This window comes from Cucumis melo, chromosome 4, assembly GCF_025177605.1.
Source record: "Cucumis melo cultivar AY chromosome 4, USDA_Cmelo_AY_1.0, whole genome shotgun sequence".
NCBI lineage: Eukaryota > Viridiplantae > Streptophyta > Magnoliopsida > Cucurbitales > Cucurbitaceae > Cucumis > Cucumis melo.
This window is the reverse complement of record NC_066860.1, coordinates 20954329-20966307: the sequence shown is the minus strand read 5'-3', so window position 1 is coordinate 20966307 and position 11979 is coordinate 20954329. Positions and strand designations below refer to the sequence as shown.

The following is an 11979-nucleotide window of genomic DNA, read 5'->3' as shown; positions in this document are numbered from 1 at the left end:
CGTTTGGAAATATCATTTGTGTATTAAATAAATAATTTATTAACACAAAATCTATTATATATTTGAAGTGTAAAAAAAAAAAAAAATTATCTCCATTTTTTGTTTATATATTTTGAAGAAAAGCATATTTTAAATTTTGAATAAAACCTTGAGAGCAGGTGGGGTGAGAATTAACAATTTTGATTATGAAGGTGATATTGGGGTCACATGGAGAAATAGTAATTGTGGAAAAAGAAGTGTCCAAAACACACACACCCCACCCATCTAGAGAGAGAAACAGAAATCATCGATTTGGATCTTTTTCATGGAGACTCTACTGCTACCCATCCCAGTTTTTTATGGCTACGTACCACATTCATTTTTTAAGAAAAGAAAACACAACAATTTTTCTGATCTTAAGATTTTTGCCATACATATCCCCAATTTTTGCAAACATTTCCTATAATATAATATTGTTTTCAAATTGCCATTTTTCCAACTCAATAATGCTTACAAAATTATATCATTCTACTAACATTATATTATGACTACTATTTTTAAACTTTTCTTCCTCTAACACCAAAAATATAATGCAATTTAACAATTTTTTTTAAACAACTATTCATCCTTTTTATTATATTCATCCTAATGATTGTATTTCCAAAACAAATATTAAAAGTTTTCATGATAAACATTTCTTTTTTGTTTTTACATTTTAAGGATATTTTAATACAGAGTTAGACACATTTCGAGTAATTCGATTCCTTTTCTCTTTTTTGTTAGCAAGGGTTTTTGTCTTATTGATGATTTGCACAAAAAAAAAGGCATCTAACTTCCATAGTCACCAAGTGTCCCACGGAACTTCAAATTCAAATTTAAAAAAAAAACACCAAACGAAAAGTAGTGCCAAATTTTAATTATTTCCCACACAAATGTACCATTAAAAATCATTTCAAAAAATATAACAAATCCGTCAAATATTTATACAATATATAATAATTACAAAATCAAAAAAGGTTCACATATATACTATGAAAAATATCAAAAATGTCTCAACAACTCGCGTATGGTTAAATTTATTTTGTACACGATCCTTTAGTTTTGTCTAGATTTATACATGATCGTTTGGATTTGACTACCCCAATCTAAACGATTTTTTTATGATTTTTTACTCCTTTAGATTACTACACAATCATTTGGCTACCCAAATCTTTTACACGATCTTGAACAACCAAATAAAAAGGTTTGGAAAAAAATAGATCTTTTATATTTGATACATGATGAACCAAATAACACTCTGAAAAGAAAAAAAAAAAGATGACAAAACAGACGAAGATGGAAGAAAGGAGAAGGAGAACAAGATAAAAGGATAAATTTGGAATATTTAAAAAATTGCTAATTTATATTTTACTACTATGTTATATTTATGAAAATTTCACTAAAAATCATGTAATATCTAAGATACAAAATTAATATATTATAAAATTATGAATATTACATATAGATCTTTGTTAATCATTTTGTTATTTTTGAAATTCCATCGAACGTAGTTAATAACTAAAATTTCAAAATAATAATAACAACAAATTTTTCAAAATTATATTAAAAATTATGTAGTATCTAAAATATAAATTAATATATTATAAAAATAGAACTAAATTGATTATTTACATACACAAAATTGATAATTTGTTATTACACTTTACTATTGTTTATTAAATCAAAAATTAAGAAATTAAAGAAAAAAAAAACCCAAAGAGTTGTTTTCATTTGTAGAATTAGAATTTAACTAAAATTTTCATTTTTATTTAATGTTGAAAGTTTGAGAGAAAATAAGCATTAAATGTAATAAATATTATAAAAATTATAAAAGATTATTTTAATAGAAATAGAAAAGAGAAAGTTGTCGAATGGAGGGTGAACTTTTTAAGTACAAGAAAAATTAAAGATACAAAATAATTTAAAAAATGATTTTTTATTATTGAAATTACTTCTTAAAATAAATATATCAAATTTATTTATTGAATATACATTTATTAGAATCATGATACTACTATCGTAATCATTTTCCAAAATAAATATTGTCATAATATTACTATCATAATTCATCCTCCAAACACATACGATCGTAACACTACTAATAATAAACATTTACCAAACACATGTTATCAAACACTAATTTTATCATAACTCTATATCTCCTCCAAACCCCACCAAGGAGATAGGGATATAGGTGAAATTTCAAACAATCATATTTATTATCATCATTATTATTTTCCTTTGAGATTATCTTTTCCACATTATGACATCAATTATACGTGGAAATTTGTATTTGTTAGTAAAATAAAACAAACCTCATTTTATCCTATAAATATCCACAGCGAAAGAATAAAAGGAAAGAGAAAAAGCTCGAGGACCATTTCCATGGCGGACGGAGAGGGCAAAACGGTCAACAATGGTAAAAAAGTTCATATTCTAGTCGTAACATACCCAGCTCAAGGCCACATAAATCCTCTTTTACAATTCTCCAAACGCCTCCACCACAAAGGCGCCGCCGTGACCTTCGTCATCACCAAATACCTTTACAACAACAGCCCCGCCGCCGACAACCCTCCGCCCTTCCCCGTGGAGACCTTCTCGGACGATCATGACGACGGCGGATTTCTCTCCTCTGTTTCGGTCCCCGACTACCACGAACGGCTGGAGCGTGTGGGGTCGGAGACTCTCCGAGATCTGATCAGGCGACTGGAGGGCGGGGGGCGGCGAATCGACGCGGTGATGTACGACGGATTTATGCCGTGGGTATTGGAGGTGGCGAAGGAATGGGGGCTGAAGACGGTGATTTATTTCACACAGATGTGCGGGGTGAACAACATTTACTTCCATATTTACAAAGGGGAAATTAAGCTTCCATTGGGGGGGGAGGAGGAGATTAGGATGGGGGGAATGCCGGCAATGAGGGCGGAGGAAATGCCGTCGTTTGTAAAAGATGTGAAATCGTGTCCGGGGTTTTTGGCTACGGTGGTTAATCAGTTTCGGAACATTGAGGAAGCCGATTTCTTAGTCTGCAATAGTTTCTATGAACAAGAACAACAGGTTACGTTTCTGCCTAATCTACCTTATCTTTCTTTTTCTTTTTTCTTTTCCAATTTAGTGTGTTTTCATAAAATATAACAATCCAAGCATGTAGGAAATAATATCCATATACCAAAATCTTTTATATTTGGTGCAAGATCTGTACCAATGTATCATTTAGATTTTGTAAACATCATGTACCAAGAGTATCGCCTACCAAAATCTAAACAACTTTGGTTCAATATCCTATATCAAAGTTTTTTTTTTTTTTTATTTTGTTAAAATAAATATATGAGAGATAATATCATTTATGAGTGGAAATTTGAATGAGTGAAAAATCAAAAAAGAAAAAATTAAATTCTAGAAAAGGAAATGAAAATTTTTTAAAAAAACAAAAATTAAATTATAGAAGAGAAAATGAAGAAATCAGGTACTGAATAAGAATTTGAATAAGTGAAAAATCGAAAACGAACAAATTAAATTCTAGAAGAGAAAATAAAAAATTAAAAAAAAGACAAAAATTAAATTTTAAAAGAGGAAATAAAGAAATCGCCACAAGGAGAAGATGAATAGAAAAAGAAGAGAAAGAATTGTGACAAATCTAGAATTTAAAAAGATACCACGGTCTTTTTTTTGTTATCCGAACTATAAATATTTTGTGTGTTGTTATATTTATATAAAGTTAATCATACTTATGTATATAAATTACAATAATACCTTTTCAATAGAATGGAAAATACGGGGGTTGTTTGGAGTGTTTTGATTATAAGGTGAGCCAAGAATAATTATTTTAGATTTCATTTGAAATATCGAACTTATTCAGTAACACAATTTTCAATCTAACCTATATGTGCTTTATTATTTTAGATTTTTCAAATAAATTTAAGTTAAAATGACGGTTTATTCAAATTTTTGTTTTACATCATTTCGTATACTAGTTTTTTTTAAATTTCTTTTAATTATTAATGTATTTTTTTCAAACCTTTATGAAAACACAGCATAAGTCTATAATCTTTAAAATTATATAGTTATTTTTTTAAACCCTATTTTTTAAAATTTTAAGGGTGTTCCCTTTTGCATCTTTTTTTTTTTATTATTATTATTAAATAAATGTCAAATTGTAAAAATTATCTTGTAAAATATGATAGTAGTAAATTTTAATAGTGAAAATTGAGTTCTGAAGCTTAGATGATTATTAAAGTTGGACCAAAAATAGTAATAGTTGGATTAATTCAATTATTTGGAGGTCTAATTTCTAATCCTGGTGAATAAACATTTTAAAGCACAATTTATGAAAGTTGTTTTTAAACCACAATGTATAAATTGGAAAGCATATATATCTTCTTCTCTTTTTCTCTCTTAGTTCAATCTCCATTTTTCATTTTTTCTCTTTGCTGTGGACAATGCTCAGGTGTTGGAATGGATGGAGAAGAAATGGAGGATGAAGACGGTCGGACCAAACATACCGTCGATGTATGCCGATAGGCAAATTCAGGAGGATAGGGAGTATGGATTCAACTTCTTCAAACCCAACGACGAGGCTTGTCGAAAATGGCTCAACGATCGTCAGAAAAAGTCGGTGGTGTTCGTGGCATTTGGGAGTTTTTCAACTTTGAGCGCTGAGCAGATGGAGGAATTGGCTTGGGGTTTAGCACAAACCAATTGTTTCTTCTTGTGGGTGGTAAGCTTTACCCTAAACCTTATCCAAATTTATTTAGTCCCATCCATCATAGTTTTCTAAAAAACAAGTTTGGTATAATAAAAACAAAATAATCCATTTTTTTTAAACGATAAAATTACATACTAAGAGTATTTACCATTTATTAGTGATAAACTCCGATAAATTGATATTTGTGTTTACTAATTTGATTTAGATAATAGTCTATTGCCATGGACAATAAAATTTTGACATATTCTAAATATTTTGGTTCATTTTATAATATTTAAACAATCCAAAAATAAAATGTATGTTCTTTGCAGATTTTTAGTTTCAGGAGGGCTTTCAATTGGTTTATAAACATTTTATTTTTTAATAGTTTATCTAACTTACTTGTATAAAAAATCGAATGTTGTATCTCTGTTTTCTAAAAAAAATTAGTCTATTTGAATTGATTTGTGGAAAAAAATATTTTTTATATATAAAAAAGAGACATTTTCAAAAATTGCAAACTATCGTAACTATTTACAAAATGTAGTAAAATTTATGAATATATTATGTATTATGTTTAAGTTTTTTACTATATTTTGTAAATAGTTTTAATATTTTGTTAATGGATAACGATTAAAAAAAATGTTAAGATCTTTTGATTAAAGTTTATTAAAATATATATAAAAAAATGATATCATTTATAGTGTTTCCTAAAATAATTTATTTTTCAAATTAATTGATTTAAAATGAATTTCAAACATATCCAAAATTTAGCTTATTGAAGTGGTAGGTTTTTGTCCAAGTCCTTCAGTGTTTGGTGGAAAGTAGACAAAAGTATAAGGAATTATCCGGCTTTTGAAAATTGTTGTATTGTTTACTTTATAGATTATAATGGATAGAATGAATTAAAATATTTATAAATTATAATTTATGAAATGAATTAAGATATTTATAAAACGTAGATAGAATGTGATATTTTACTATTTTGTGATTTAAAATTATGATAAGGATATAAATGGAGAAGGTAACGATGTAAGAATAGTTGATTTAAATTGATAATAAGAAAATTGAGTTGTTTCCTCAAATTATACAAGTGGGTTAGTTTTGAAAGGATATAGTAGGGGCCGGGAATGGTTTAAACAAATGGAACCCGACCCACGCCCTTACCCTCACCTCGGCTACCCTAAAAGAAAAAAAGGAAAGGGATGTAACCCCCACTCCAATGAATCTTTTTTCTCCCTAATACAAAACTTATCCATTATTTTAATAAAAGTAGGGACAAAGTTAATGGTAGGATTGGGACAGGTAAGGGATCCAAAAGTGGCGAATGTTCCAACAAAATTTGTAGAGGCAACGAAGGAGAAGGGACTAATAGTTCCTTGGTGTCTTCAATTGGAAGTTTTATCTCATGAATCAATCGGTTGTTTTGTGACACATAGCGGTTGGAACTCGACACTTGAGGCTCTAACCATCGGCGTTCCTATGGTGGCAATGCCACAATGGACGGATCAAACTGTTAATGCCAAGTTTGTAAGGGATGTTTGGAAGACTGGAATTAGGGCTTTTCCTGATCATACTGGAATTGTACGGCGAATGACGATTGCAGATTGTATCTTGAAGATCATGGATGACAATGTCGAGGGAAAAGAAATTCGAGAAAATGCTGCTAAATGGGGAGCATTAGCAAGACGAGCGGTGGATCAAGGCGGAAGTTCGGATCAGAATATTAATGAAGTTCTTGTTCAACTAGCTTCTGGTTTAAATATTTAAAGAAAAATATAATTATTAAAAAATTTAAACTTTATAAAAGGAAAATTAAGAGAATTGTGTTTGAATTTGAGGAAATTGAATTATTTCCTTTCTAACAAATTCAATGGCCATGTTAGTATGAAATGAATTGTAGTCACCATGGAGATAATCATTTGTCAAGTGGATATGAAAAATAATAACAATTGTGTTTGGTTAAGTTTGAGATTATTATTTTATTCCAACTTTGGGTTTTCCTCCTGCTTTTTTCATTATACATTATATCTTAAATATAATATTTTGTCAATCACATAAATTAACCAAACTTATTTTTCAATTTTTGCACCATTCAAATAATAATTATACGTTTGTAATTAAGATCTAAATAAAAGATTCAAGACTTTATGGATCGTTTGATAATGTTTCTGTTCCTATTTTTGTTTCTATTTTTTTAAGACGTATTTGATAACTATTATCAATTTTCGCTTCTAAAATTTAAGAAAGATTTCTATAAATTAGACAAAAATAGATGTTGCGATCTATTTTTATATTATTTGATTATCTTCCCATTATGTCTTAAAATCTGTAATTGGCTAAATGGTAGGGAGAAATGCTTATTTCCAACTTGATCATTTTTTTTATTTCTTTCTCTTTTTTTCATATTTTTTAACTTGTTTTATGTCTTAATTAAATTTTGAATTTTAAATCTTCAATCTTTTAGACTAGTGTATTATTTGATTTTTTTGATTTTAGAATTTTCTTTTTATTTAGCTATATTTATTTTTCTCTTAATTTTTTATAAATATATGTTCTTAAATTCTGTTGTCGTCATCTCTAGTGGCCAATTTTAAATTTGAAATTTATTATTTTTCGTATCTTAGAATCTTAAATTATATAATTTAATCATTTTGGTTATCTTTAATGTTTACAACCACAAAATTTACGTGATAATGTAATTGTGTTGAATTTGAATCAACCTCATTTAAGATAAATGAATTTAATAAGAAATAATATTTCAAATCAAATTTTATCAGCATGTGATTAATAAAAATTATTATATTATAGTTATTAGTTTTGCGACGAGATTTATGTATATTTGTTAATGTTAACGTTTTATAATTGTTTTTTCTTTCATATTATACATAAATAAATAATATTTAAACTAAAAAAACGAAAATGTTAGGAAAAATAACACAAGAAATGATTATCAAACAAATTTCTATTTTTGTTTCTAATTCTTTTTCTTTTTCAAAAAAAAAAAAAAAAAAAAAAACAATAGACGATAATAGTTATTAAACATAGTCCTGTTTGTTGTTTGAGAAACAGAAAGTAGAAACAAATATATACTCATGGTTAGAGTTGGCCCTAAAACATGTAAAGCTATAAAACTTTACTCTTAAAACTTTTAACAAGTTTCGTGAATGTTAAAATGAATTGTTTTATATTGAAAATTTTGTTTATCTTCGAGTTTATTTTTTCTTTCGTCCAAAGAACTTGATAAAATTGAGAAAAATAATCATTTCTCTACATCCTTTATCTATTATTTCCTATACTTCATATAGAGTTTGAGGCAAAGTTTTAAGAACAAGAAAAGATTCTATTTCTTTAGAATAAAATAGCATTGAACATAACTCTTTTGTTCATCGGTTTTGAATCTAATTTTCATTTGGTTACTATGTTTTGAAATGTTACTCAATTTTTAAGTTTTTAACCATCTATGATTCACAGTTTGAGGCACAATTTTAAAGGTCTATAAGTTTGAAAGAGTTTCTTAATTTCATTGATTTTGTTTCTTTAAAAAACTAAACTGCCAAAAAAGAGAGTTTGAAACATAAGGTTTTGGTCTAATTTCCATTTGGGTTGCTTTGTTTTAGAATGTTGCACAATTTGTTTGATTTTCTATATTCAAAGTGTTTTTATTAATGTCCAATTATGAGCTAGTTATCAGAAGTGATAGTCAAAGTTGATTGCCAAGGGGTATTGTCGAAGCTCGTTGTAGTAAAAATTGGGGTCGAGGCAACTTCCTTGGAGTTGGTCATAAAAATTTGTTACATAGGTGGTCGGAGGTGATTATTGAAGTTGGCTAATGGAGGCGAGGGTTGGCAAAATTTGATTTAGAAAAGATAGTTTTTGCTAAAGTTTGGCACAAAATAATTTCCAAAGATGGTCACCCGAATATTGTTGGAGTTGTCACGTAGGTTGCTAGCATAGGTGATTGTCAAAATTGGCCACTAAAAATAGCCATTAGAGATAGTTCACATGGAGATGGTCATCACATGGAGGTGGTCATCAATAGTGGTCTCAAGTAGGCCACAAGAGATGACAACCAAATTCGGTCACAAAAGTAGTCGTCGGTGGTTGGATTAATCGGAATATTAGTGAGACAGAGAGCTCTTGCTATTTTAAGCACTAATCAACTTCACCAAAATGGAGGTAAACCTTTTAACATTGTCGGTGAAAACCCTTCCATTACTATCACAAAATAAACAAAAGAAGTTAAAAGAAAGCAAACGAAACAGGAAATTAAGGCGATAATTGGGCCTAAAATTCCAAAAAAAATAGAAAGCAACCATTACCAACCCACTTCGATAATCATTCCAGTGAGAGGATGTAGATCTTATCCCTTGAAGATGATCTAAAATGGTGACTCTGTAGCTACCTCCCCCGTTCATGCAATCTTTTCTTCAAGAAACCCATCTTCGCCTGTCTCGAACCTTCGTAGGACCCTACTCTTCCTTATTCTAAAGACTGTCTAAAGACTGTCGCCATGTACCAGAACAATGCAAAGCGACCGGCATCCTTAAAAAGGATTTGATTTTAAAATAAAAAAATGAGAGTCGCCACCGATCCTTTTTTGGTGTGATTGGACGCTAAAATAAAATAAATCATTTTAAATAAAATAAAATCTAATCTACAAAAAAATTAGAGTTGAGTTCGTGAGTCATTTGTGTATAAAAAATATGTTAGCTCCTCATAACGATGGCCAAATTTAATGTCTAGAATAAAATTCATTTTTTTATAAAATATTATATCTTATTTTACATCAGAAAAATATTTGAAGCAATAATCCCATAAAATAGATGGGATACACCCATTAAGTAAACTATATAGAAGAAAGATTCATCACCTCAAAAGAATGAAAAATTATTATAATTTTTCAAATTCTATCATAACCTAGTTTTCGAAGAAAAATTTGTTTTGGAAACATTGATTAAATATATTTTTTCTTGACAACAAATCTCGAACTCTAAAAGATATTTATCACTCACCTCAAGAATCTAGAAATAACGGACCCCTAAAATTTCTAGATTCCATTGTAGGATTAGAAAACCTTATGAAATATATGTTTAATTTTGAGTTTAAAAGAAATAATTTTAAAGCAAAAAAAATCATAAAAATTTAAAAAATATTTCAAAATTACATGCAATCATAGTTAAAATTATTTTAAAATTTTCAAGAAAATTTTAATGAAGGTCAAATAAAAATAACACATCAGGAATCAAATATACCACACAATAAAATTAGGTAAATAATTTAAGATATTAATGCATGGATATACTAAATATAACGATAGTAATGAAAAATAAATTAAAAGAGAAGGAAAAGAAAGACATAATACCGATAAATAAAATAAAAAAACAAAGAAAAGAAAACAACAGAAAAAAGAACTAAAAGAAATATATAAGAGGGATGACGATCTTTTCAAAAATATAAAAAACAACAAAATACTTATACTATAGAACATTTCCGAAAATGAAAAAATCTCAAAAGTCCACCACATAAAATACCAAAAATATCCCGTCAACAATACGCGTAATATATTAGAAACGCGATTTGGTACACGATCGTTTAGATTTGACTATTGTTTGATACACGATTGTTTAATTAATTAAATTACACGATCGTTTAGATTTAGCTACCTTTTAAAAAAAATTGATATACAAGATTTGTACAAGATTTGAAGTTCCAAATCTAAACGATTTTTTATACGTAATCAATTTAGTATAAATGATTTTTTTCAATATTCTTTATACATAATCTTTTAGTTTTTGTTACCTTAATTTAAATGCATAACCAATTTTTTAAAAATTATTTATATATCATCCTTATGTTACCTAACCTAAAAAAAAGAAGAAAGACAATACTATTATGCAGTGAATTAAATGAAAAAAGAAAGAAAGGAGAAGAAAGACGCACCTAAAAAAGAAAAAATAAATAAGAAAGGTGGTTACCTAAATCTTAAAAAAAATGAAAAGAATCGTAGCTACCATAAAAAGAGAAAAAGATAAGAAAACAAACGTAAAATATTTAAAAAAATAATTAACTTTATGGACTTTTTTTCCGGACCATAAATATTTCATTAATTTGTTATATTCAAAAAAGTTTTTCATAAAATAATAATAATAAAAATAATAAGAAGTTAAAAAATTATAAATATAAAAAACTAAATAAATAAATAAAAATTTTATATATAAAAATTAAAAAAAAAAAAAGAGAAAAAACAAGATTGCCATCACATTAAAAGAAAAGAAAGATATATAATAATAATAATAATAATAAATATGGCAATAATAATAATAATAAAACAAAAATATAAATAAAATTAAACTTAAATAAGTAAACAAATTAATTAAAGAAAAAGAAAAAAGGGAAATAGGGTCCACCCTAAAAGAAAAAGAAAAATAAGGTTTTCTTTTTCTCTCTTTTTTAGAAAGAAGAAAAGGGTTAAAAGTCTCTTCTTTTAGCATAAGATATAAAATGTAGCAAAAAGAAAAAAGGAATTTTTCTTATACATTTTTTCTCTCTCTATGTTTAAATAAGAAAAGAATAAAAATAAAAATTTAATTTCGAAGAAATTGCTTTGTTGATGAGGTGTGGATCATTGAAAATAAATTTCCGACTAATGGAACCTTCAACTAAGTTTTTCCTTTATAGGATTAGATTTAGGGTAAAGAAAAAAATAAACAAATAAATAAATAAAAATAAAAACAATGAAACGAAAAAATAAACCCTTTTTCTTTAAGAAATAGGTTTCTTAAAAAAAATTGTAAAGATTCTCTAAACGATCTAATTTCTTTTTCCTTTCGTAGAAATTTTCTCTAGGACAAATTTTGCAATTTTTTCTCCCTTTTCAATCTCCAAATGTCTTTATTTATAGCACTACAAATTAGAAAATTTTATTAAGTATAAAATCAAATTACATATCGTATAAATTTATTAATTTTATTTTTTTAAAATGATAAAAACATGATATCGAAAGATTTTATCCCAAATAAATTTATTTACTTTTTCCTAAGGATAAATTAAAGAAATTTTGTATAAAATAAATTATTCTGTTTTTTTCTATAATGATAAATCAAATATAATATTAAAAGATTTTGTATAAAATAAAATATTTTGTTTTTTCTAAAATGATAAAAATAAATGATAAATTAATTTTTTTTATTTTTTTAAAAAATAGATATTTTCATTAATGTTTTTTTATTTTTCCTTTTAATAAAAGATTTTAAAAATAATAATAACAACAGCAA

The 11979-nt window shown here is 26.9% G+C and overlaps 1 protein-coding gene across 1 annotated transcript; it reads left to right on the top strand.

Annotated features, from left to right (window-relative positions):
- Positions 1 to 2223: 2223 nt before the first annotated feature.
- On the top strand, positions 2224 to 6704 carry LOC103499231 (UDP-glycosyltransferase 74G1-like). The gene is made up of 3 exons (XM_008462185.3): positions 2224 to 3075; positions 4466 to 4735; positions 6008 to 6704. The coding sequence occupies exons 1-3, from the start codon at positions 2404 to 2406 to the stop codon at positions 6470 to 6472; spliced, it is 1407 nt and encodes a 468-aa protein (XP_008460407.2). The 5' UTR covers positions 2224 to 2403; the 3' UTR covers positions 6473 to 6704.
- The last annotated feature ends 5275 nt before the right edge of the window (positions 6705 to 11979 follow it).

Bases quoted from the DNA above. Each gene is read 5' to 3' on its own strand.
- LOC103499231 (XM_008462185.3), top strand. From the start codon at position 2,404: ATGGCGGACGGAGAGGGCAAAACGGTCAACAATGGTAAAAAAGTTCAT. The intron at 3,076-4,465 runs GTTACGTTTCTG...GACAATGCTCAG, and splicing joins TCTATGAACAAGAACAACAG to GTGTTGGAATGGATGGAGAA. The intron at 4,736-6,007 runs GTAAGCTTTACC...GGATTGGGACAG, and splicing joins ATTGTTTCTTCTTGTGGGTG to GTAAGGGATCCAAAAGTGGC.